This window comes from Ovis aries, chromosome 17 (assembly GCF_016772045.2).
Source record: "Ovis aries strain OAR_USU_Benz2616 breed Rambouillet chromosome 17, ARS-UI_Ramb_v3.0, whole genome shotgun sequence".
Lineage (NCBI taxonomy): Eukaryota > Metazoa > Chordata > Mammalia > Artiodactyla > Bovidae > Ovis > Ovis aries.
In genome coordinates, this window is record NC_056070.1 from 6,333,434 (window position 1) to 6,359,169 (window position 25,736).

General features: G+C 45.6%; 1 protein-coding gene across 5 annotated transcripts in view; it reads right to left on the reverse strand.

Annotated features, from left to right (window-relative positions):
- Positions 1 to 25,736, reverse strand: part of FHIP1A (FHF complex subunit HOOK interacting protein 1A) — a 312,856-nt gene that overhangs the window by 66,126 nt on the left and 220,994 nt on the right. For all 5 annotated transcript variants that reach the window (XM_027956239.3, XM_060400969.1, XM_042234932.2 and 2 more), the window contains 2 exons: positions 17,224 to 17,382; positions 15,028 to 15,114 (listed from right to left, as the gene is read on the reverse strand). In XM_027956239.3, coding sequence (XP_027812040.2) covers positions 15,028 to 15,114; positions 17,224 to 17,382 — 246 coding nt within the window. The remainder of the gene's footprint in view (positions 1 to 15,027; positions 15,115 to 17,223; positions 17,383 to 25,736) is intronic.

Here is a 25,736-nt window from a genome sequence, read left to right on the forward strand (position 1 = left end):
ATCCAATAGTGAGAGAGAGAGAGTGTGTGTGTCTGTCTGTCTGTCTCAGTTGCGTCCAACTCTTTGCAACTTCATGGACTGTAGTCTGCCAGGCTCTTCTGTCCATGGAATTCTCCAAGCAAGAATACTGGAGTGGGTAGCCGTTCCCTCTTCCAGAGGATCTTCCCGACCCAGGGATCAAACCCAGGTCTCCTGCATTGCAGGCAGATTCTTTATTGTTTGAGCCACAAAAATGGGTTAAAAAAAAATTTCACTGTCCAGTAACATACAGTGTCATGGGAAGGACATCTCATTTAGAGATTCAGCTGGTTAACAGGTAATATATGTATTTAGTACTAAGTGTCAGAGACAAAAAACTCGTTCAATGCAGCATCTCATTTGCTCTTTACAAGAGCCCAATAAGGTAGGTATCATTATCCACAGATAATATATACACACAGATGAAGGTACTTGCCACAGTCACGCTGCTAGTTAAATAGCAAAGGGTCAGAAGTCCAACTAAGGTTCACTTCAAAAGCCATTTTTTTTGCAACATTAAACTAGATTGCTTCCCCAAATTGTACTAATCAAATACAAATGCATTAATAGAATGTATTAGATGGCACATGCTTTCAGTTTTCAATTAATAAATAAAGTATTTCCAAGTCAAAGCCTCTTATAACTGTCACTGGGATCTTCTAGGTCTATTTAATAGCTGGCTCTCACTGGCTACAGCAATTATTAATTTAGGCTGTCTGGAGCTGGTCCACTTAATATGAACTTTTCAATCCAAGTTTAACAGCGTGCTGTCAATCCACGTCCCATAGCTGCAGGCCCACGACAGAACCGGCCTTTTAATTACCTCATTCTGATGGACGCCAGGGACAGTCACATCCGGCCTCTCTGCTGCCGCAGAAGTCTTCCGCGAGGCCCAGGGTGAACGAGGACACAATGACTGCTGGGGCTCTGCCCCTGCGTCCCGGGTCCTCAGTCACCCCTGGACTCCCAGCACTGCACAGGACCACAAGGCTGTGCAGAAGTCTGAGGCGGCAGCCGGCGCCCCAAGCCTTCTTCTGGAGCTCACCCCTCCCAGCCCTCGGCCATGCCCGCTGCCAGCCGGCCCTGGAGGGACCCCATCCCCTGCCCTGGGCCCTCCAAGCCTGCTCGGAGTCTGTGAGGCCTCGGCAGCAGCTTCCGAGAGGAACGACCTCATCCCTCCAGTCCATCCGAAGAGCCCTTCACCTCACACAGACCAGCCGTTCGCAGACCCCGGCTGGCGCGCAGAGATGCTTGCAGCGCTCCGGAGGACAGAACCGCTCCAAGTTAACTGCTCTACTCCAGGCACGGTGAGAACCCGAGTCCCACATGCACGGGGAGAGCCCACCGCCACTCCAGGAAGGGAGTAAGGAGCCAGCAGAGAGGAGCAGGACAGGCCGCCTGTGACTGCGGAGGCTGGGTCCAGAAGGCAGGAGACTGTTGAAATGCACAAATAGAAATACCCAAGGGAAAGACAAAAATATGATCCCACTGGAGTTCTGGGTATGGGCCCCCCGCCAGAGCTGGAGAATAGTGTGGAGCTCCACGACTCAAGGGAAAACTGCAAGATTTAACAAAGAACCACCACATTTGGAAAAGGAAATCTCAAATTTCAGGCCAAGATGGTATCCTAATTTCCTCCTTTCATCAGTTTCCCACGGAAAGGAATGACCTGATCGATGAGGTTTTACAGCATTATTGGGGACCAGACATAGAATGTCCAGGTGTCTGTCTTCGGGAGGTGACGCGGGTAGATGAGAGACGAGAGCACGGGGCACTGCCTCACCGGGCTTCCAGACGCGACAGGAAGTCTCCAGATGAGCAAGTCTGGGACTGTCTCTACCCTCACCACCCCAGCCCCTCCCCTGTCGCCAAGACTAGAGATGCATGAGGGAAGACACACAAGTGACGTTAAGTGACAGCCTGCTCCAGTTTTTCACTGGAGAAAACGCCAGCAGAGGAGGCCGGTATAAACCTCCTCTCCACTGGGCACCCCATCACAGCTCATTCACGTTTATTAATGATGATAATTTGAAGATGGCATGTAATGGCGCTTAAAACCTTCAGTCACTAGTTTCACTGGGCATGAAAGTCCAAAGCATACCTGGCTGGCAAGAGCCCCACTGGCCCAGCTCACCACAGACACACTAAGAGCAAGCGGGTGACTCACGTGTGGCTGTTCTCAGACTCTCAAAATCTCCATCTTCTCCAATCCCCAAAAAACTTCCATCCATCAGCCCAAGTCAATAAGCCATGAATTACTGAGCTCACGGAATACGGATCATGAATATGTATGCACGTGTTTGGAAGACGAGATTCTCAAACAAATAGGCTCTGCAGCGGTTTACAAGAAACCGGCACATGTCCTTCAGGGAATGGCTGAAGTCAGTCTCTGCATGTATACTGCTCAGACAGGGTTTCAGCACACAAGAGATGGTGGGAAAATGAGTGTTTCTGGTGGGTTTTTCACTTCTGTTTTTCCAAGTGGACTTGCATGGAATAATTTGCTGAACAAAAACACTGCTGCTGTTCTCTGTAAAATCTAAAGGTGCAGACGCCCTTTGAGGCCACGGTTATTGCAGCCAGCTCCCGCGAGCTGCCTGTGCAAAAGGGTGATGTGTCATCATGTCCCCTTCCACCCATCCTTTACTTCAGCACACTCCTCTCAAGGTCTCAGCCTCCAACCGCCGCAGGGAGCCCAAACTCCTGCCCAAACTCCTTCACAGTCTCCAAATAAAAGAGCCAAAATAACCCTCCGAACAGAACACCCAAGTTCACGAGACACTTGACGAAAATGACAACGCGGAGCCCAGCAGGCTCTTTGCGCGGCCCTCCCCCTCCTCTAGCCCTGCCAGGTGGCGCTAAACCCACCTTTGGCTGCAACTGCCAACAGTCCACTGGCCTCTCTCTCGCCAGGCCTGGGCCCCCAGACCACACACCTGGGCAAAGACTCCTCTAAGCTGGCGGCAAAGCCAACCAGCCTGCTCCACTCGCGCTCCCATCTGGGGCTCCACAGCCTGATCACCACATTCCAAAAAAAATGGGGTGGCGGGACTCTCTACCTGCAGACGTTCTTTCACTATTATTATCCTCCTTAAACGTTTATGAATCACCTACAATATACAGGGAGCCATGCCAACCCCTCGAGTCAGGGTTAGCAAACTTTCTGCAAAGGGCCTGAAAGTATTTTAGGTTTCATAGTCATATACAGTCTCTATCGTATACTCCTTAAAAAAAAAATTTGAAAAGCATAAAAAGTTCTTTTTTAAAATTGTGGTAAAGTACACATAAAATCCGCCATACCAAGTGTACAGTCCAATAGTATTAAGTATATTCATACTGCTATGCAACCAACATCTCCATCCATCTCCAGAACTCTCGCCATCTTACAAAACTGAAACTCCATATCCAATAAACAATTGCCCATTCTCCCCTCCCCCTGCCCTGGCAACCACCATTCTGCTGTCTCTATGAATGTAATTGTTCTAGAATCATATAGTATTTGTCTTTTTATGACTGACTTATTGCACCTAGCATAATGTCCTCTGGGTTCATCCATGCTGTATAACAACGAGCTAGAATTTCCTTCCTCTTTAAAGCTAAGTAATATTCCATTGTGTGCACATACCATGTTTTTGGCTAATTAACCACCAGTAGAGGAATGTAAAAACCATACTTAACTCTCAGGATAAATAAAAACAGGCCACAGCCCAGATCTGGCCCACAGGTCATAGTTGCCAAACCCTGCTGTAGAGACACCAAAACCCACAACACAGGCCAGAGGTTCTGAAATTTTCTTAAGTCTCTGGCACCTTCAGTACATCCATCATTTTTTCACAGCACCCCAAAGCCAAAAGAAATACCCAACCATCCCATCTATTAAGTACTTACATCCAAACAACTTAATATGTTGTTAAATCCTAACAGCTTAACTCCTGTTGGGCACTCAAACCTCAGAATCAGACTCAACACTGTCAACCTCAGAAATTCCACCAAGATTTCCACACGATACTTGCTTTTAATCACAGCACCTGACAAAAACTCGGTTTGGCAAAAGTAGGCTCTGATTGAAAGGTATGTATATTTAATGCCGGAGCTGACTTATTTCAAGTTAGTTAATCCACATGGTGTCTGACAGGCGTCACTGTGTTTCCATCATAAATGTAGGCAATTTACACTGGGCTCCCCCTCCACCAAGGCCCAGGGTTCCTCGAAACACTGTTGGAGAACTGCAGATAGAGACTGTCCTGGGGTTTTAGATAGAGGTAGGGAAGCAGGCAATGGAGAAAGCAATGGCACCCCAGTACTCTTGCCTGGAAAATCCCATGGACGAGGAGCCTGGTGGGCTGCAGTCCATGGAGTCGCTAAGAGTCAGACACGACTGAGCAACTTCACTTTCACTTTTCACTTTCATGCATTGGAGAAGGAAATGGCAACCCACTCCAGTGTTCTTGCCTGGAGAATCCCAGGGACAGGGGGAGTCTGGTGGGCTGCCATCTATGGGGTCACACAGAGTCGGACACGACTGAAGCGACTTAGCAGCAGGGAAGCAGGATCATGAGATCCTCCAGCAGAGACAGGAGTGTCCAGTGACCACACAGACACTGAGCCACAGATGCTAGGAGAGCCCAGAGCCCCCAAGTCAGGGACAGCTGAGGAAGGGGTGGGGTCTAAGCTGCCCCTTGCAGAGAGTGAGACTCGAGAGGAGAAGAGTGAGTACAGGAGGGGCCCTAACGCCAGAACAAGGAGGGTGTGAAGCGGGGACCTGGAGCTGCGTGCAGACTGATGAGGCCTAGGGGATCGCTCACTCAAGGCTGAGAGGAAAGCGGATGTTTACACGGTCTTCAGGGACTTCCCTGGTGGTCCAGTGATTAAGAATCTGCCATGCAATGCAGGAGATTCGGGTTCGATCCCCGCTGGGTGAGCAAGAATCCCACATGCTGCAGAACAACTAAGGCCAAGCGCCAAAACGAGAGCCTGTGCACCACCACAGTGAAAGAGCCTGCATGACGCAATAAATAAACAGCCAAACGAACACACAATTTTTCTTCTAGAAAAAGATGCGTTTCAGTAAACTTAATCTAGCAGTGATGTGCGCAACAACCCGCAGAAAGAGGTGGCTTCGATGAGACCCACGTCGAGGTGTGTGCAGAGGGTGACCCACAGGGACACTGTCGGGAGAAGAAGCAGAAGTGAGCAGGGTAACACAAGCATATGGGATCTAGGAAGATGGCACTGATGTACCCATCTGCAGGGCAGCAGTGGAAACAGACACGGAGAGCAGACGTGTGGGCGCAGCGGGGGAAGGAGCGGGCAGGACGGACTGAGAAAGAGACAGAAACAAGCACAGCACCAACTGGAAACAGACAGCAGCTGGGAATCTGCTGTGTGACTCAGGGAGCTCAACCCAGGCCTCTGGGACAACCCAGAAGGGTGGGGCGGGGAGGGAGGCGGGAGGGAGGGTCAGGAGGGAGGGGTCACATGCATACCTTTGGCTGACTCATGTTGATGTATGGCAGAAACCAACACAGTATTGTAAAGCAGTTATCCTCCAATAAAAAAAACAACAAAAAGAACCTTATGGGACAAGGCTGGCAACTGGGGGGAAATGACATCACTCCCACCAAGGAGGTACACAGAGACTGTCCTAAGGTGGCCAGGGAGAAACAGATCATATGAGCGTGGCTTTGATAGTCTGAGGGCACAGCAGGTCACTCAGGCAGAGATTCCAATGGTAGTTGATCCCGGTTGATCAGCAGAGCCCAGGCCCTGGGCACACCCCCATCTGGGCAGAAAAGGAGAGGAGTCAGACAGACTAAAGGAGAACAGGAGGCTCTGAAGGGTGGAGGTCAGAGGGAAAGCAGACAGCTCGAGTCTAGGAGTCAGAAGCCTTGGGTTTGTTCATAAAGTGATTCTTTAAAATTCCAACATTTTAAACGAATGTTTAGAATGCATTCAATGACTTGGCTTCCCTGAAGGCTTAGCAGGCAAAGAATCTGTCTGCAATGCAGGAGGCACAGGGGAGGTGGGTTCGATCCCTGGGTCAGGAAGATCCCCTGGAGGAGGAAATGGCAACCCACTCTAACAGTCTGGCCTGGAAAATTTCATGGCCAGAGCAGCCTGGTGGGCTACAGTCCCAGGAGTCGCAAAGAGTCAGAGACGACTGAGTGACTAAGCACAATTATCTGGCAAGGGGCACACAGCGGCTGCACCCGGGAGCAGCGATGCTGAGGCGGGTAGAGATGCGTGCTGACCACTTCCACGTTCCAGTCTGGACCTACTCTCTGTATGCGCCAGTTTTTTCTCCAGGATTCCCTTGCCACCTGGATTCCACTTGGGTTCACCCAGTGGAGTCCAAGAGAAGAGAGGGAGGAAGGAGAATGAAGTTTGACTATTTATCTCCCGACTCCGTCATAGACTGGTTATAACCCACGTCCCAGGATCCTGGTTTTCATCAAGGGGCCCTCTCCATTCAGCCCTCCGATCCTGCAAACCTTCAGTTCCAGGGCGGTAACCATGGAAATGTCCAGAATACGGCCACAAACTCTTCGACACGCTTATCATCTCCCATTGAAAGTGGGCAGACTTGGCGACTACCATGAACAATACATTAGGCAGAAGTGCCACTGCTACAGGGTCCAGACTGGCCGCTCCTACTGAGGGACGCTAAGGCATCCCGGGGGTGCAGGCCTCCTCTGATGGCTGTGCTCATATCGCACAGAAGCCTCGGACACTCCAGCCAACCTCTGCCTCCTCCCTTCACCCAGGCTCAGATGTGCAGCCTGACAACCCCCCGGCCCTCCCCGTCTCTCTTCCTGCTTTCTCTCTCACAAGCATTTCCCCTAATAAAACCCTTGCACATATAATCCCATTGTGGCATCCTCTTCTCTGAGGACCCAGACTAATATGACCATCCCAATAAATGTTTAGGCTTGAAAACTGAGCTTTGATATATTAAACATACAGACAGAAACAACACAACTTGCTCTTGCTGAATAAGGGTGGTCCCATTAATCAAAGGTCATAAATAACCAGCTTTAGACAATGTGATGTCAGTATCTGTGGCTGGATCTAATTCCTAAATGAACCGTATTAACATGGTGTCATTTTCTTTAACACGATTTTTACAAAGTATGATTTTCACCCATCTCCAGAAATGAGTCCTTTCCCAAATGTCCAAAATAGGCTTGAATCCCTTATCCAAAACCCTGGAAATCATGTGTATTTTGTAATTCAAAACTTTTCAAAAAGTAATATATACATACATCTGTCATATCTGATATAACAAACCAGCAGGCCCAGGGCAAAACTCTATAATCATATGTTAATATGTCTTCCATGAAACATACAAGCTAATGTCTGTATATAACACAAGTGGTACAAAAATTAATAACCTTGAGACAGTTCAGGTATGGGTTGGCCACCAAATGAGTTCAGCAAAGGTCAGATTCTGACAGTTAATCCTTAGGTAGGTTAATAAGGAGCTCAAGGCTCTCAAGGAGAAAGGGACAAGCTTCTTTTTCCTACATTCCTTCCCCTTAGTCACATAAGATGCTTTTTTTCCTCAAACTCTGAGTTGTTACGACAACAATCTTTAAGACTTACTTTCTTTAAGCCCGGAGCTAATGATTACACAACAAAATAACTCATCTTGCTCAAGGGTATGCTTTGCCTCAAGTTCTGTGCTAATGATTATAGAACAACAATGCATCCTGCTTGAGGACATGTTTCTCCTTAACAAGAACCTCCTGACTAATCTTGCCATCTTCAGAGGTATGTCGTGGGAGTAGGTCTGGTCTTTCTATTGTTAATAACCAATTGAAAAAGCATATAAAGCCCGACCGGAACTACTGAGTGGGGCACTCTCTGCCCCCTTCTGAAGTCTGTGTCAGAAGCTTTCTCTATTCCTTTTGTACTGCAATAAAACTTTTGTCACCCGAAGCTCTGAGTGCCTGAAGCTGCGTCTCTGGTCCCAAAGCAAGCAAAGCCCTCTCCTTTGGAGAGCGGGAGAGCGTGAATCTGACACCGTTCACCGTAAGCTATTTATTTTAACACCATATGAAGCTTTCGGAACTTCTTGAAGTTTGGAGAGTGAATAAGGGATTATGGGCCTACACACACACACACACACTACAGAAAATTACGCAGATACTCCTTTGCACCAACACAGAAGAATAAGCGGCCACCCCACAGCACAAGATAGAGACAGCACATGCAAAGGCATCTTACACGTGTGCAGATGGGGAGGAGGCAGGAGGAGATGCTCTTTCTTCACTTGTCAGGATTCCCGGCAAACCGCCCGCCTCCCCGCCACCTTTTACAGCCCTCTACAAAGCGTCTGCTCGCAATGCAGGAGACCTGGGCTCGATCCCTGGGTCGGGAAGATGCCATGGAGAATGAAATGGCAACCCACTCCAGCGCTCTTGCCTAGAAAATTCCATGGATGGAGGAGCCTGCTGGGCTACAGGCCATGGGGTCGCAAAGAGCCAGACACGACTGACCGCCTTCACTCACTTCACCCTTTGTAATGACTTCATCTCTGGCTAAGAAATGCTGTGGAAACACTGTGAGTACGGACTGTGAGGCAGGAAAATTTTTAAGCCTAAACGTATTTATACTATTTATGAGACAGTGAGAGTAAGTTCACCCCTGCAAACTGCCACCATTGAGGGAGGAAACCAAAGTGTTAGACATAAATCGGGAGCTGAGATCGTCCACGGGGAAATTTATTTAGGATATTAAAGAAGGCGCAAAGTGAGGGACACAGAATATGAAAGACACAGACAGAGCCCGCCCAGGAGAGCTGAGGCCTCCAGGCGTCCCTTGCTGTGTCAAAGGCAAGGACACGGTGCGTGCGCTCCCACCGGGACTCCCTCAGAAACACCGAGCTCTGGTCTCCCCGCCCCGCTCTGAGCCCCTGTCCTGCGCTCCTGAGAGGCATCAGCCACCACACAGGGAGCTGAGAGCCAGCGGAGGGGCCCTTCACATTCCCCCTGCGCCCTGCTTCTTCCTGAAACTTCTCATTCTACACGATAACAACACAACCAATGAAAAATGGAGAGAAGGGAGGAAAATACGTTAAGAAGGAAACACTCTCCTTTCACTAAACAGCCCTGGGAGAAACGGTCTGCAATGGATAAATGTTAAGGAATTTGTTAGGGACAGAAACACAGCCTAAAATAGTCATGTTCACTTTGTATTTTACATATTCAGTACTGACTGTCTCTTTCCACAATAAGCATGTATTAATAACTTGATGATTTTTACGTCCCATAGTTTAATTACGGGCATAATTGAGAACAATATTCGTTCCTATATGTGGGTGCTGTAATTTTCCTCTATGAACCACTGTCTGGAAATGTACCGAGTGTTCAACATTTTAACAAACATCATTCCATACGTGTGCTGTTTACTCAGCCTCCCAGGTCTAAGGTTCTGTGCTCAGCACTGGAGATTCCCCAGTAAACAAAGCAGGGGTGAACCCTACCCTCAAGAAGCAGGCAGAGCACTGTGGAGACATTACCCAAGGCCCGCACTTTGAATAATTTAATTCCACTTGTGCTAAGTGCTATGAAGGGAAGGCACTCGGAGACCAGTCAGAGCTTCCTAACAGCTCTCTGAGGTGGCTCTCAACCTCGATTGTGGATAAAGAGCTATCATTAATATTTGTAACTTAAGGTATGCTAATTAAAATAACATAAAATATCCTGAACAGACAACAATTACGATTATAACTACAGTAAGTCCCCTATCTACGAACAAGTTCTGTTCCGAGAGCACGTTCGTTAAGTTCAATTTGTTTGCCAATCCAACAGAGTCAGCCTAGGCACCCAACAAACACGACAGTTATATAATGCTGTACTGTAACAGCCTTATAATATTTTTGCACAAACAGTACATAAAACGCAAACACAAAAAGCAAGCATGTTTCACCTTACAGTAGAGTACAGCAGTGCAGGCCAACACACAGGGGCACATGCTCATCTTTCGGAGATTGCAACTGAAGCTTCACACACAGGGGATTTACTGCATCATAATGATGACTGGGGAATTTATTTAGGATCAGCCAATGAGAAAGAAGATGAGAATAAATGCGGAAGAAAGTCTAAATGTGCAAGACAGTATGTGAATAACTGTTGTTGTTTAGTTGCTAAGTCGTGTCCGAATCTGCGGTGTCATGGATTGGAGGCCGCAAGGCTCCTCTGTCCGTGGGAATTACCAGGCCGGTATACTGTGGATAATTACTGCCAAGGAATTTTCAGGGCACCATTCTATTCTCCCATAAAGGAAAATTCTTCCATGAAGAGGCTTATAGACCTTCAACACAGGACACCCAGCCCTCCATGAGAAGAGCACGGTATTTAACAGAAAGATAACACGGAAGCAGATACAAGGTTCATTTCTATAATAACAATACTTCCTGAACACAGAAGTAACACAAAAACCGTAGCCAAACTAGGTACCCTGTTTGTTTTGGAAAACACCTCCCTGTGCTCAAAAGGCACTAAACGGTGAGAAAGGGGAACATCTTCCCTCGAGACTTAAAGCTCTGAACAGGAACGGCCACCAGCATCACAGCCAAGCTGCAAAGTCGCCATGCTCAGGTGTTCTTCACAGCGGACCACCAGACCCACAAGAGTGAGCATGCCATCAAAATGCTCGCGGTAGGCTGCTTCTTGCTTCTCTCCCTGCCAGGGCTGGTAATTAGATACCTTGACAGAGATCCTCCAAATTAAATACTGTGTATGTCTCTTTACTTAGTAAGGCGAAACTCTTTAAAATTAGAATTCTAGGTCCATGGATGTCTCTTGACATCTCACAATAGAAAATATATCCATTGATTCATTACATAAAAGAAGAGAATCAAAAGAAATTCAGAGTGATGCTAAAGAAGGCTGAGTGCCTAAGAATTGAAGCTTTCGGACTGTGGTGTTGGAGAAGACTCTTGAGAGTCCCTTGGACTGCAAGGAGATCCATCCAGTCCATTCTGAAGGAGACCAGCCCTGGAATTTCTTTGGAAGGAATGATGCTGAAGCTGAAACTCCAGTACTTTGGCCATCTCATGCGAAGAGTTGACTCATTGGAAAAGACTCTGATGCTGGGAGGGATTGGGGGCAGGAGGAGAAGGGGACGACAGAGGATGAGATGGCTGGATGGCATGACTGGATGGCTGACTCGATGGACGTGAGTCTGAGTGAACTCTGGGAGTTGGTGATGGACAGGGAGGCCTGGCGTGCTGCGATTCATGGGGTTGCAAAGAGTCGGACTCAACTGAGCGACTGAACTGAACTGAACTGCAACTGCGGAAAAGAGATCTTTCCTGCCAAAGGCTCTAACCTAACAACCTAGCGAGCAGCCTGGCCCGCTCACAGAACCAAGGACTGAGTGAATACCAAAGGAGAGCGAGCAGGCTGTGTACAGGCCCCTCCCCACCTGGAGGCAGAGAGGCAGGCTCAGGACGGCCAGAGCCCAAGGCATGGGGCTGCTGCAGTCTCAGCCTCAAGACGGCATCTTCCAACAAACTGTGAGCAGGCTTCCAGCTGCTAAACATGTCTTCCTGGGATCCTGGATGGCTGACATCCGCCAGGAGGGTCGCAGCCTGAGATGAGCTCCCCAGAGGAGACAGGCATGCCTGAGACGGCACTCTGGCGGCACCCCCGGGAAACCCAGCGGCAGGACTCGGGTGGTGAGTAAGACACAGGGTCCACCTGGGACAGTGCTCGCCAAGCACCTGGTCACCTGAGCTGCTCAGACCTGGGAAAGGCACGGAACACAGGCCCAACCCTCAGAGGCTGAGCCAGAACTCTGTCTGAGTGTCTCCTGTGGAGGTGCCGGTCAGCAGTGGTCTGGATACAGCAGACCTGAGTATGGCGTAAGCCCTCTTGGAGCCGCCAGAACTTACACAGGACTGGGGAAACAGACTCTTGGAGGGCACAAAAAATAACCTTGTGCACACCAGGACCCAGGAGAAAGGAGCAGTGACCCCACAAGAGACTGAGCCAGACAAGGCTATGAGTGTCTCCGGCAGAGACGCGGGTCAGAGGTGGCCTGCTCCAGGGTCGGGGGCACTGAGTGCAGTGTGCCTGCAGGGGAACTTTTGAAGGAGGCCGCCATTATCTTCATTACCGCCACACAGTGCGGCCTCAGGTCAAGCAACAGGGAGGGAACACAGCCCTGCCCACCAACAGAAAACGGACTGAAGATTTACTGAACATGGCCCCTTATTATGAACTTATCATGAACACCTTATTGCCAAATTCAGACTTAAACTGAAGAAAGTGGGGAAAACCACTAGACCATTCAGGTATGCCCTAATCCTAACAATTAAACAGTGGAAGTGAGAGACACATTGAAGGGCCTAGACCTGATAGACAGAGTGCCTGATGAGCTATGGACGGAGGTTGGTGACATTGTACAGAAGACAGGGATCAAGACCATCCCCAAGAAAAGGAAATGCAAAAAGGCAAAATGGCTGTCTGGGGAGGCCTTACAAATAGCTGTGAAAAGAAGAGAAGCAAAAGGCAAAGGACGAAAGGGAAAGTATACCCATCTGAATGCAGAGTTCCAAAAGAATAGCAAGGAGAGATAAGAAAGCCTTCCTCAGTGATCAGTGCAGAGAAATAGAGGAAAACAACAGAATAGGAAAGACTAGAGATCTCTTCAAGAAAATTAGAGATACCAAGGAACATTTCATGCAAATATGGGCTCGATAAAGGACAGAAATGGTATGGACCTAACAGAAGCAGAAGACATTAAGAAGAGGTGGCAAGAATACACGGAAGAACTGTACAAAAAAGATCTTCATGACCCAGAAAATCACAATGGTGTGATCACTCACCTAGAGCCAGACATCCTGGAATGTGGGCCTTAGGAAGCATCACTACGAACAAAGCCAGTGGAGGTGATGGAATCCCAGTGGAGCTATTTCAAATCCTGAAAGATGATGCTGTGAAAGTGCTGTATTCAATATGCCAGCAAATTTGAAAAAGTCAGCAGTGGCCACAGGACAGGAAAAGGTCAGTTTTCATTCCAATCCCAAAGAGAGGCAACACCAAAGAATGCTCACTCTACCATACAACTGCACTGATCTCACACATTAGCAAAGTAATGCTCAAAATTCTCCAAGCCAGGCTTCAACAATACATGTACCATGAACTTCCGGATGTTCAAGCTGGATTTAGAAAAGGCAGAGGAACCAGAGATCAAACTGCCAACATCTGTTGGATCATGGAAAAAGCAAGAGAGTTCCAGAAAAACATCTATATCTGCTTTATTGACTATGCCAAAGCCTTTGACTGTGTGGATCACAACAAATTGGAAAATTGTGAAAGAGATGGGAATACCAGCCCACCTGACCTGCCTCTTGAAAAACATGTATGCAGGTCAGGAAGCAACTAGAACTGGACATGGAACAGCAGACTGGTTCCAAATAGGAAAAGGAGTACATCAAGGCTGCTTATTTAACTTCTATGCAGAGTACATCATGATAAATGCTGGGCTGGAGGAAGCACAAACTGGAATCAAGATTGCTGGGAGAAATATCAATAACCTCAGGTATGCAGATGACACCACCCTTGTGGCAGAAAGTGAAGAAGAACTAAAGAGCCTCTTGATGAGGGTGAAAGAGGAGAGTGAGAAAGTTGGCTTAAAGCTCAACATTCAGGAAACAAAGATCATGGCATCTGGTCCCATCACTTCATGGCAAATAGATGGAGAAACAGTGGAAACAGTGAGAGACTTTTCTTTTCTTGGGCTCCAAAATCACTGCAGATGGTGACTGCAGCCATGAAATTAGAAGACACTTACTCCTTGGAAGAAAAGCTATGACCAACCTAGACAGCATATTAAAAAGCAGAGACATTACTTTGCCAACAAAGGTCCGTCTAGTCAAAGCTATGGTTTTTCCAGTGGTCATGTATGCATGTGAGAGTTGGACCATATAGGAAGTCAAGTGCTGAAGAATTGATGCTTTTGAACTGTGGTGTTGGAGAAGACTCTTGAGAGTCCCTTGGACTGCAAGAAGATCCAACCAGTCCATCCTAAAGGAAATCAACCCTGAATATTCATTGGAAGGACAGATGTTAAAGCTGAGACTCCAATACTTTGGCCACCTGATGCGAAGAACGGACTAATTGTAAAAGACCCTGATGCTGGGAAAGATTGAAGGCAGGAGGAGAAGGGGACGACAGAGGATGAGATGGTTGGATGGCATCACCGACTCAATGGACGTGAGTTTGGGTAAACTCCGGGAGTTGGTTATGGATAGGGAGGCCTGGCATGCTGCAGTCCACGGGGTTGCAAAGAGTCAGACAGAACTGAGCAACTGAACCAAACTGAACATGGCCCCACCCATCAGAACAAGACCCAGTTTCCCCCTCTGTCAGTCTCTCCCATCAGAAAGCTTCCATAAGCCTCTTATCCTTATCCATCAGAGGGCAAACAGAATGAAAACCGCGATTACTGAAAATTAACCAAACTGATCACATGGACCACAGCCTTGTCTAACTCAATGAAACTATGAGCCATGGCTGCTGCTGCTGCTGCTGCTGAGTCGCTTCACTCGTGTCCGACTCTGTGTGATCCCATAGACGGCAGCCCACCAAGCTCCCCCGTCCCTGGGATTCTCCAGGCAAGAACACTGGAGTGGGGTGCCATTTCCTTCTCCAGTGCGTGAAAGTGAAGAGTGAAAGTGAAGTCACTCAGTTGTGTCTGACTCTTAGCGCCACTACCTATGAAATCAAGTAGACACAAGAGTCAGTCCAGGTGCCAATGTTCATTTACACCAGCTTGCTTGATATTCACAGGGCTCTACTCGACACATCAAATGGATCCTGTCAGATTTAAGCTGTCACCATCATTAAGATCTGTAACTGACACTGGTAAGGAACATGGATGAAATGAGAAGAAAATAAAGCTAAGTCACCACCAAGTCAATGACACTGTGTCTTCCTTCCTCGGCTTCTATCAGTTGTACAAGAAACAGACAAGAGGTGACATCAGCCAGTCACTGACCTTATGGAGAGCTGGAGCCAAGACCGGTACCAAGAATCCGTTGTAAATATAATTGACAAGCTGATTACGAATCAAAGGGTGAGCCACCTAAGAGAGAAACAAACAGTCATGAAAAAGACAATCTTTAGATCTTCTTAAAATCAAACCTGAATTCAGAAAGGAAGTCCAAATGTTCGCCATTTATTTCATGGCTAAAGAATAACTGACACTTCAAACCACCAGGTAATTTTTCCAGACGGTTTATCCCAGTATAAATAAATAGCCTGGACTCCCAAATTTTAAAACCGGTAATTTTAGATTTCTGTTTGGAAAAAAAATAAAAAACATATAATAAATAGACTGAATATGTACATGGGCTCATATATTAAAGTCAACAAACTGGAATGGATAATTTTTGCTCCGTAACTTCATCTATGTCCTATCTCAACTTGCGACTAATTTTTAAAAAATAACTGTCAAAACGGACAATTAAAACCATTCATTTTGTCAGCAGAAAAAAATTCTCATTTTGAAATGCATTCTCTGATAAAAATCATTTATATTGGAGAGGAAGGCATTTAGAAAATCTTTTCATAAAAAACAGATAATGCTAAAAAGCAGAAAACATTATCAGAGGTACAACATTTCCTATATTTAACTTTCAAAATATATTTAGTATGGATAAGCCTTACTGACATCTTTTATAAACACAATCATCGCCGGTATCTGTGGGGAATTGGTTCTGGGATGATCAGCTCCCACTGCCACAATACCAAAATCTGTGGATGTTTAAGTCTCTTATAAATAAAAATGGCATAGTGTTTTCATATAAGCTACATACGTCTTCCCATATACTATAAATCATCTCTAAATTACTTTATAATGCCTAATAGAATACAAATAGTAACTACAATATAAATGCCATGTAAACAGTTGCTGGCATTCAGTAATTCAAGTTTTGCCCTTTGGAACTTTCTGGATTCTTCTGGAAATAGTTTCAGATCTGCTGTTGGTGGAATCCACAGCTGTGAAACCTGCAGGTGCAAAGGTCAACTGTAATCTTTTCAGTAGTACCCCCAAACAAAAAATCTTAAAAGTATATGGCTTCAGTCTCAGAATAAGATATAAACTATATCTCTGTTCTCAACCATGCCTGTTAGCTTTCTCTTTCTTTAAAAAAATAAAAAGAGTCAAACAATAAAGTAAAAAGCAACTTCTAGGGAAGTGTGGCTGGATCTTTAAATTACTGATAATCTCACTCTCTGTGTACATTTGGGGAGAAACTAATAGTTCCATCTTTTTTATTTTCACAAAATTCTGCAAGAAAATGTTGATAGACTGTAATATTAAAGGAAAAAAATAACAAGATGTAATCCATTTATCTTATACATAAATAAAATCTCCTTTGACTTAGCAATAAAAATGAGACGGGGACTGAAGTAATTTACTTGCATTTTCTCCCAGAAGCTATTTTTTCATTTGGTAGATAAACAAATTATAACTAACATTTTTCCCCTTACAATCATCATAAAGAAATTTTATTTCTTAATAAATCTAGTATTAAGGCAATATTTGTCCTATATAGAAATAAAACATTTTTCAGTGAAAACCTACTATACCCTTAAGTATATATATGATCTGATTTTTTATTGAAAACAGTAACAAGAAATTTGAAGGTAAAAATCTAATCAAAAAGCCAAATATACTTGAGTTCAGTGGCTGTTTTTCCCCCGAAGCAGGCCAATTTCAAAGCAAATTTAATTTGTGTTGCTAAGAAGATGCTTAACGTCTTCTAAATTCAATTGAGGTAACAATGTCCTTTATGTACTATGCACAATTAAGCAAAATAAAGTGTTTTGCTTTGTAGACTCCCAAGAAGACCTTGAAGTAAAAATGGTGTAATTTGGAGTACTTAGAAGCCTAAAAATATCTATTTAATGAGTCTGGCACTGAACTTATTTTTGATGGTTAAATGGATAATCAAAACAGAATTAACACTTTTTATAAGGAAGATAAAGAAAATCTACTCTTTTTTTTTTTTCTCAATTAAAACTTCCCCCAAACCTATAAACCAACATTTTCACTCTTCCAGGACATTCAACAGGCTTAAAGTAAAGCATTAGTGTTGCAGAAACACTGACTGCAATAAGAGAAGGAACCGCTGATGCGATCAGCTGACTCAGCCTACCGCCTGTATCCTGAATGCGCCGCTCTCACCTGAATGACGGCGTTGCAGAACTCCAGCGAGTTCATGAACTGGACGAGCGGCGGGAGAAGGAGCCAGTCGTCCCTCAGCAGGCAGTGCCACCCCTCGCCTTTCTCCTCCAGCTTGGTAGGCAGGGAGGAGTACAGGCCACTGAGCCCCGTCGCAAGCACCTGGGTTCAGAAACAAAAGTGCGATCAGTACTTTCCCTGAGTTCTTCACCTGCAACCGTGCCTCCCACGCGGCGCCTCGACCGCGAGCCCAGACTGCACTTTACGTAGCGAGGGGTTCCCGCATTAGAGGCTGTGGGCCTGGAGGGAACCCGGAAGGCTCCTGGAAGGAGGCGGGAGGGGGAACAGAAGCACCGGGTCCACGGATACTACGGGTTGCTGACCTCTTCCGTGTCGGGCCGACGCTGGGCTGGGGTGGGGGGAGGGAGGGAGACAGACGCAAGATGAAGGAAACGTGGTTACGGCCCTCACGTGTGTGCAGGAGAGGAGCGAACTCAGCAACGTGTTCTATCACACAGCGCTGAGCGCACACCCAACACAGCCCACACCCCTGTCCACCGGGAGCGCCTGGGACTGAGGCGGCCGGGCCAGAAGACGTCACAGGAGAACCGTGAGCAGCTGGATGAGAAAGATCCCGGCAGCCGTGTTCAAGGTCATGGCTGACACGCGCACGTGGACACTTTAGAAGGCACTTTCATCTCATCTCCACAAAGTCTAGGAGAAACAACTGGGGGGGGGGTCGTGGGTCAGCTAGATGAGATGAGGACGTTTCAAACTGAGCTAAAGAGGTCTAAACTGAAGCATCGGCAGCAGGGAGAAAGGGTGAAGGGAGTGCAGGCGCACAGGTCGGGTGGAGGGGAGGGTGCTCTGCCTGAAGTACCCCCCAGCCCACTCTTGACCCAAAGTCTCGAGGTTCGCCTCCTCCCCCTGCTCTGCCCCTGTGTGACACTGACTGCGCTCAGGTTCAGTCACTGAGGATCAGGGAGAATTCCACACTGTCGCGTTTTCCAGCTTGGTCGTTAAGAAAATGCTGATGCCTTAAACCAAGACAGAAATGTAGAAAAAACTAGCAGACGCTCATTTATGCTGAGTGCCTGCTAGTTTTACCCTGTGGAAAACAGAACCGAAGGAAACAATGGATTTCACGGTACAGGGAAGTGATGCAAGCCAGCACCTTAGGGATGCTGACCTGGAAGATGTGCAAAGGATGGACAGGAAGTGCCCAGAACAGAAACAAGCACCTGTGAAAGGTGCTGCTCTAGGTAAACCTAAGGTTATAAGGAGCTCAAACGGGATAGAAGCAGTGAAGAAAACAGCCCCTTCTGAGTTAGGCCCAGAGAAGAAATAGCAAAGTATTCACCAATCCCACAGACTAATAAGAGATGAACAGGCCATTATAGGAGTGTACATAAATGCTCAGACTGCATCACAGAAAATATGCCACCATGGATAAACCCAGACTTGGAGTGTTAGGAGCATGAAATGTTCTCAGAAGAAGTGATATCCAAGAGCTGCTGAAGAATGAGTAAGAGCCAGAAAAAGTTCTTACTGAGCTTCATTATTTAAAAAAAAGCTCTTATACTGTTGGAAGCAAGAATATTTCGAGCAAAGGATGTAAAAAACATAAAGGAGCAAAAAAAAAGATTCCTTCCAGGAATAAAGAGAAGTGCAATATTACTGGAGTGTAGAGTTAGAGGTGGAAGGAGCCTGGCAAGGCATGCCTGAATCAGACCCTGCAGTGTTCTGCAGGACAGACTGCAGAACTGAAGGGACAAACCAGTGGAAAGTCCAGTAGACAGACCTCTGGAGCCATCGCATGGAGATGAGACCACAGTTCAGTTCAGTACAGTTCAGTCGCTCAGTCATGTCCGACTCTTTGCAATCCCTTGGACTGCAGCATACCAGGCCACCCTGTCCATCACCAACTCCCAGAGCTTGCTCAAATTCATGGCTATTGAAGTGATGACGTCATCCAGCCATCTCTTCCTCTGTCGTCTCCTTCTCCTCCTGCCTTCAATCTTTCCCAGCATCAGGGTCTTTTACAATTAGTCCGTTCTTCACATCAGGTATTGGAGTTTCAGCTTCAACATTAGACCTTCCAATGAACACCCAGGACTGATTTCCTTTAGGAGGGACTGGTTGGATCTCCTTGCAGTCCAAGTGACTCTTAAGAGTCTTCTTCAACACCACAGTTCAAAAGCATCAATTCTTCGGAACTTAACTTTATGGTCCAACTCTCACATCCATACATGACCACTGGAAAAACCAGAGCCTTGACTAGACGGACCTTTGTCAGAAAAGTACTGTCTCTGCTTTTTAATATGCTGTCTAGGTTGGTCATAGCTTTTCTTCCAAGGAGCAAGCGTCTTCTAATTTCATGGCTGCAGTCACCATCTGCAGTGATTTTGGAGCCCAAGAAAAGAAAACCTTTCAATGATTCCACTTTTTCCCCATCTATTTGCCATGAAGTGATGAGACCTGATGCCATGATCTTAGTTTTTTGAATGTTGAGTTCTAAGCCAACTTTTTCACTCTCCTCTTTCACCCTCATCAAGAGGCTCTTTAGTTCTTCTTCGCTTTCTGCCATAAGGGTGGGGTGGTGCCATCTGCATATATGAGGTTATTAATATTTCTCCTGGCAATCTTGATTCCAGCTTGTGCTTCATCCAGTATGGCATTTCGCATGATCTACTTTGCATATAAGTTAACAAGCAATACTTATTTAACTTATACAATACACATAGCCTTGACATACTCCTTGCCCCATTTGGAACCACTCTGTTGTTCACGTCTGGTTCTGACTGCATACAGATTTCTCAGGAGGCAGGTCAGGTGGTCTGGTATTCCCATCTCTTAAAGAATTTTCCACAGTTTGTTGTGATCCACACAGTCAAAGGCTTCGGCATAGTCAATAAAGCAGATGTTTTTCTGGAACTCTCTTGCTTTTTTGATGATCCAACGGATGTTGGCAATGTGATCTCTGGTTCCTCTGCCTTTTCTACATCCAGTTTGAATACCTGGAAGTTCTCAGTTCATGTACTGTTGAAGCCTGGCTTGGAGAATTTTGAACATTACTCTGCTAGCATGTGAGATGAGTGCAATTGTCCGGTAGCTTGAGCATTCTTTGGCATTGCCTTTCTTTGGGGTTGGAATGAAAACTGACCTTTTCCAGTCCTGTGGCCACTGCTGAGTTTTCCAAATTTGCTGGCATATTGAGTGCAGCACTTTCACAGCATCATCTTTCAGGATTTGAAATAACTCAACTGGAATTCCATCACCTCCACTAGCTTTGTTCGTAGCAATGCTTTCCAAGGCCCACTTGACTTCACATTCCAGGATGTCTGGCTCTAGGTGAGTGATCACATCATCATGATTATCTGGGTCATGAAGATCTTTTTTGTATAGTTCTTCTGTGTATTCTTGCCACCTCTTCTTAATATCTTCTGCTTCTGTTAGGTCCATACCATTTCTGTCCTTTATTGAGCCCATCTTTGCATGAAATATTCCCTTGGTATCTCTAATTTTCTTGAAGAGATCTCTAGTCTTTCCCATTCTATTGTTTTCCTCTATTTCTTTGCATTGATCACTAAGGAAGGCTTTCTTATTTCTCCTTGCTGTTCTTTGGAACTCTGCATTCAAATGGGTATATCTTTCCTTTTCTCCTTTGCCTTTTGCTTCTCTTCTTTTCTCAGCCATTTGTAAGGCCTCATCAGATAACCATTTTGCCTTTTTGCATTTCTTTTTCTTGGGGATGGTCTTGATCACTGCCTCATGTACAATGTCATGAACCCCTGTCCATAGTTCTTCAGGCACGCTATCAGATCTAATCCCTTGAATCTATTTGTCACTTCCACTGTATAATCGTAAGAGAGTAGACAGAATGAAAAACACAGCCACAGAAAACTGATCAAACTGATCACATGGACCACAGCGCTGTCTAACTCAGTGAAATTATGAGCCGTGCACGGAGGGCACGGTGGAGAGTTCTGACAAAACGTGGTCCCCTGGAGAAGGGAACGGCAAACCACTTCAGTGCTCTTGCCTTGAGAAACCCGTGAACAGTATGAAAAGGCAAAAAGATGAGACCTCAGGCTTTATCCAGACCAGAGAGAGAAGGGAAGGGAGGTTCAGATGATGAGCTGTGACCATCCATATGCCTGCCATCAGCCATGGAAAGCCAGGAGGTGTGGCTCCAGGCATGCCATACTTTGAAGAAGAATCTACCAACTGTCGCCTCCCCCTTTCCCCTGGCTTGCTCCCACAGCGCCCCCTGCAGCCCTCTGTACAGCAACTGCCTTCCTTGCGTTTGCTAGTTTAAGGTCTGTCTTCTCTCTCTCACCCCGCCTGACCAGTTAGTTCATTCCCGTCCACACCGCAGACTGGGGTGATCTGTCCGGTGAGACCCTAGCAGTACTTTCCCTGAGTAATACATCCGTCAATAAGGGCACCTGGAGGTCGTGGGGCAGAGAAACCGGATGACTGAGGCTACAGGAGGGAGTGGGTGCAGGGCTGGGAGGGGGCGGGGCGGGGAATAGTAGCCATGGCTGAGTGTGTGAGGGCAGCGAGGGAAAGAGATGAACCGTTTCAACACCGGAAAAATCAAAAGATCATATACATTTCTCTGCTGTTTCCTAGTGACCTTTATTCACTCATTCATTCAGTCTCTCATTTAAAAAAAAAAGTCGCTGAGCACCCTCAGGACAGGCACGATGTTAAGTATAGGATATACAGCAGTCAACAAGACAGAGTGTTATCTCTTTTTCAAAATCAGGGCATCTGCAGTCCCAAGAAAGAATGTCCCCTATTTAAAGCATTTAACTCCTTGTCAGCAAACCCAAACAAATCACTTTAATTCCTGTTTTGAATGTGACCCCAGTGAGCTCCTTGTTATAAATCAGAAACCTCTGGAAGCAGAGAACAGAGACCAAAAGTTCTCCTTGAAGGGAAATCTAATCTTGATGCCACGTTTTTAAAATCAATTACATTTGCTAACTCATGCTAAATTAACCGCAGAACAAAGGCTTTAATTCTGCATATTCCCGATTCCTTAACCACTTTGAGCCTTTGAAGATGAATTCATAAAGACAGGCTTAATTTGTCTGACTAAGAAGCTGGGAATAACTATTCAGTATATCAATATAATTACAGCAACATTAATTTTCAAATTACATACATCAGTGACAGTAATTAAAAATAACACATACCTAATATTCACTTTTTTTAAAGAATGTCCTGCAAAGGGCATGGCTGAGACGGGAACTCAGCCCGCCTGCCCAGGAGGACAGTGTGGTGTGTCCCCTGGACACGGACACCTGCAGTCAACCAACCTGCAACTGTCTCCAGCACGGCAAAGAAACAGGAGGAAGAGCGTGCAGGATGAAGGGGGCTACGGCCTTAAGAGCAAGACTGCAAATCCTTTCTGCTAAACACCTATCCTTTCCAAGACTCTGCTCAGATTTCAGATTCCTTCATCCAGCCCACATGCATTTCTAGAACACCAACAACAGGGCAGGCGCCGTGTCAGGACTGGGGAACAAGCACTGAACAAGTCTGACCGGGTGCGATGGAGGAGGCAGCTGATCAACCATAAATGCAAGAAAGACTTACCACTGGTGACTACTTCCTGCTGACCTTTATTCACTCCCTTATTCAAAAAACAATGCAGGGAATATTATGGGAACAGGAAGAAGAGAAAGGAGAGGCAACAACAGGTTTGCAGATAATTTTTCCAAGAGTTTGACGGTACAATTTAAGACAATTTTAACTTCAAAATTCAAAATATATACTGACATTCAACAGTTAATATTTTTAAATGCTCACCCATTCTTTCAGCCTTTTATTAATCCTGACCACCAAAAAGTAACTGTCAAACATGATACTTATCCCCAACATATGAACACCACCACGCCTCCCTGCCCCCCATTTTTTTTGGCTATGCCGTGTGGTATGCACGATCTTAGCTCCCTGACCAGGGATCAAACCCGATCCCCTGCACTAGATCACCAGGGAAGTCCTATAACCCAATAGTTTTAATATATCTTTTCTCAAGTCTTAAAAAAAAACAAACGACCACGTAAAACCCTAAAGATGACCAACAATTAGAAAAGCAAACTACCTCCCTGACAGCAGTACAGTGTAGCATGGTAACTGCCGAGACCCCGGGTTTCGGTATCAGACTACTATGGCTCTGACCTTGCCACTTACAGGCAGTTATCAAAGCCCTCCCAAGTTCAGTTTCTCCACTGAGTTGTTGCAACAATTAGAAGAAATCATGCATGTAAAGAAGTGGACATCATGGTTTACACACAGCAATGTTTCCAATGGAGGGGAAGAAAAAGACGAGCACAGAGCAGTGAGCCATCAGTAAAGGTTCCCCTTTAACTTTAAACATCTAATAGTACCCAGCTAATTTCAGCAAAATCAGAGAAGACTGTCGGCAGATGGCTTTAGTCTGAAGCTAGCAGTAAGACGCCTGGTGGGGACCATTTGCGAAAACGTGCCAAAATAAAAAACCTCATAAATTTTAGATATGGGACAAATAACTTTCTACCTGCGGCTGCGTACCTAAAGGTTGCTTATTTCAATGTGCATTTCCAAATGTATGTATAGGCTGTTTCTCATTTCTGCCAACATGTAACAAGTGCCAAGGGCTTAATCATCAATACTTGGTTTTTAAAAATCACAAGAAGCAAGGGTCATAAGGTCCCCAACCATTCGTGGGCACTAAATTCTTCCCTAGAGTATCCTTATTATTTTTCTTTTCTTGGGAAAACACATCGTAAGACAAAAGGCAGAACCAGAAGCTCTTCCTATAAACCACAGAACAAAAGTTTGCAAAAGGGGTCCAGTCTCCTTAAAGAGCCATTACTCTTCCCAAAGCCTGATGCTAACACACTTTGACAATCATACTAATTAGAAAAAGCTTTTTGTCAATTGTGGTCCTTAGCCAGATGGTTAATAGAGTATGCTTTTATCTTCAACATAAAGAGGTCTTTTTTTTAAAATTATGTTGTCAGATGTAATTATAGAAAACTGGGAACAAATGAGATTATGGGATCTATCCTAAGGGGCAACTTAACACAACAAAGCTCTGTGTTCCATTCTAGCAAACAAGGTCAGCTGGAGATGCTTTTCCTCCAGTTTTAATGAACTGTATACAGTGTTTTAAAACATGTTTTTATAAAAGCAGCAACTACTCAGTGAAATCTACCTATAACTTAGTAAGTGGAAATTTAAACACTAAAAATATGCTCCATTCTAGTCCTAACATGCTTAAATTTTTTAAATATTACATATTACAAACACATAAAACAAAACAGAAAATCATCCCCAAGATTTAACAGATTTTGTTTTGCCAAGATTTCTTCAGAGTGCTCTTTATTTTTCAAAACACAAAACATTACAAGTAGAGCTGAACCCTATTCCAATCTCATTATCATCTCTCCTCTTTCCTTTGCACCCAAAAGTAACCACAGTCCTGAGCTTAATATATATTATTTCTGTGCTTCTGTACTTCTGCTGTATTCACGTGTATCAAAAAAAGAGCACACACTAAGATGCTGTCTTAAAAGTGTACATCAACTGTACTTAAGTGTTAACATACTATATGGAACTTTTTGCTACTTACTTTTTCATGTTTTTAGACTTTATGCTGTTTGTCTTTAGGTTCCTTGGTGCTCACACATGTAGCTGCAGCTACGTGCTAATAAATGAGAAGTGTAATTCATTTATTTCTATTGAAATACAGCTGACTTGCCTTCTGCAGGGGCTCAGTGGTAAAAGAGTCTGCCTGCAGTGCACGAGCCACGGGAGGCGCAGGCACAGTCTCTGGTCGGGAAGATGCCCTCGAGGAGGGCATGGCAACTCACTCCAGTATTCCTGCCTGGAGAACTCCAAGGACAGGGGAGCCTGGCAGGCTACAGTCCACAGGGTTGCAAAGAGTCGGACACGACCGAAGTGACTTAGCACACGTGCACACTTGACTTATTATTAGTTTCAACATAACTCAACATAGTAACTTGATATTTTTATACATTAGACTCCATTCAAAATTATTATAAAATGCTGACCGTATTTCCTATGCTGTGCATAACACCCGTGTAACTTATTTTACACCGAGTAGTCTGCACCTTTTGCCCTGCTTTGCCCTGGTCCTAGCCCCTCTCCCCTCTCCCCTCTGATGAACACTAGCTTGTTCTCCACATCTGTGAGTCTGTTTCTCATCCGTCATATTTAGGTTCCACACACAAGTGACTACATACAGTAGGTGTCTGTCTCTTATTTATTTCCTAACCCTAATCCCACCCAGGTCCCTCCGTGCTATTTCAAATGGCAAAATTTCACTCCATTTTTATACAAGGAAAACAAAACACTAATTCAGAAAGATACATACACCGAATGTTGACTGCAGCACTATCTATAACAGCCAAGCTACGGAAGCAGCCCAAGCGTCCTTCAAGAGCTGGACAGGCGGAACGGGTGCGGTAGACAGAGAGATACAGGTGCGGGGGAATAAC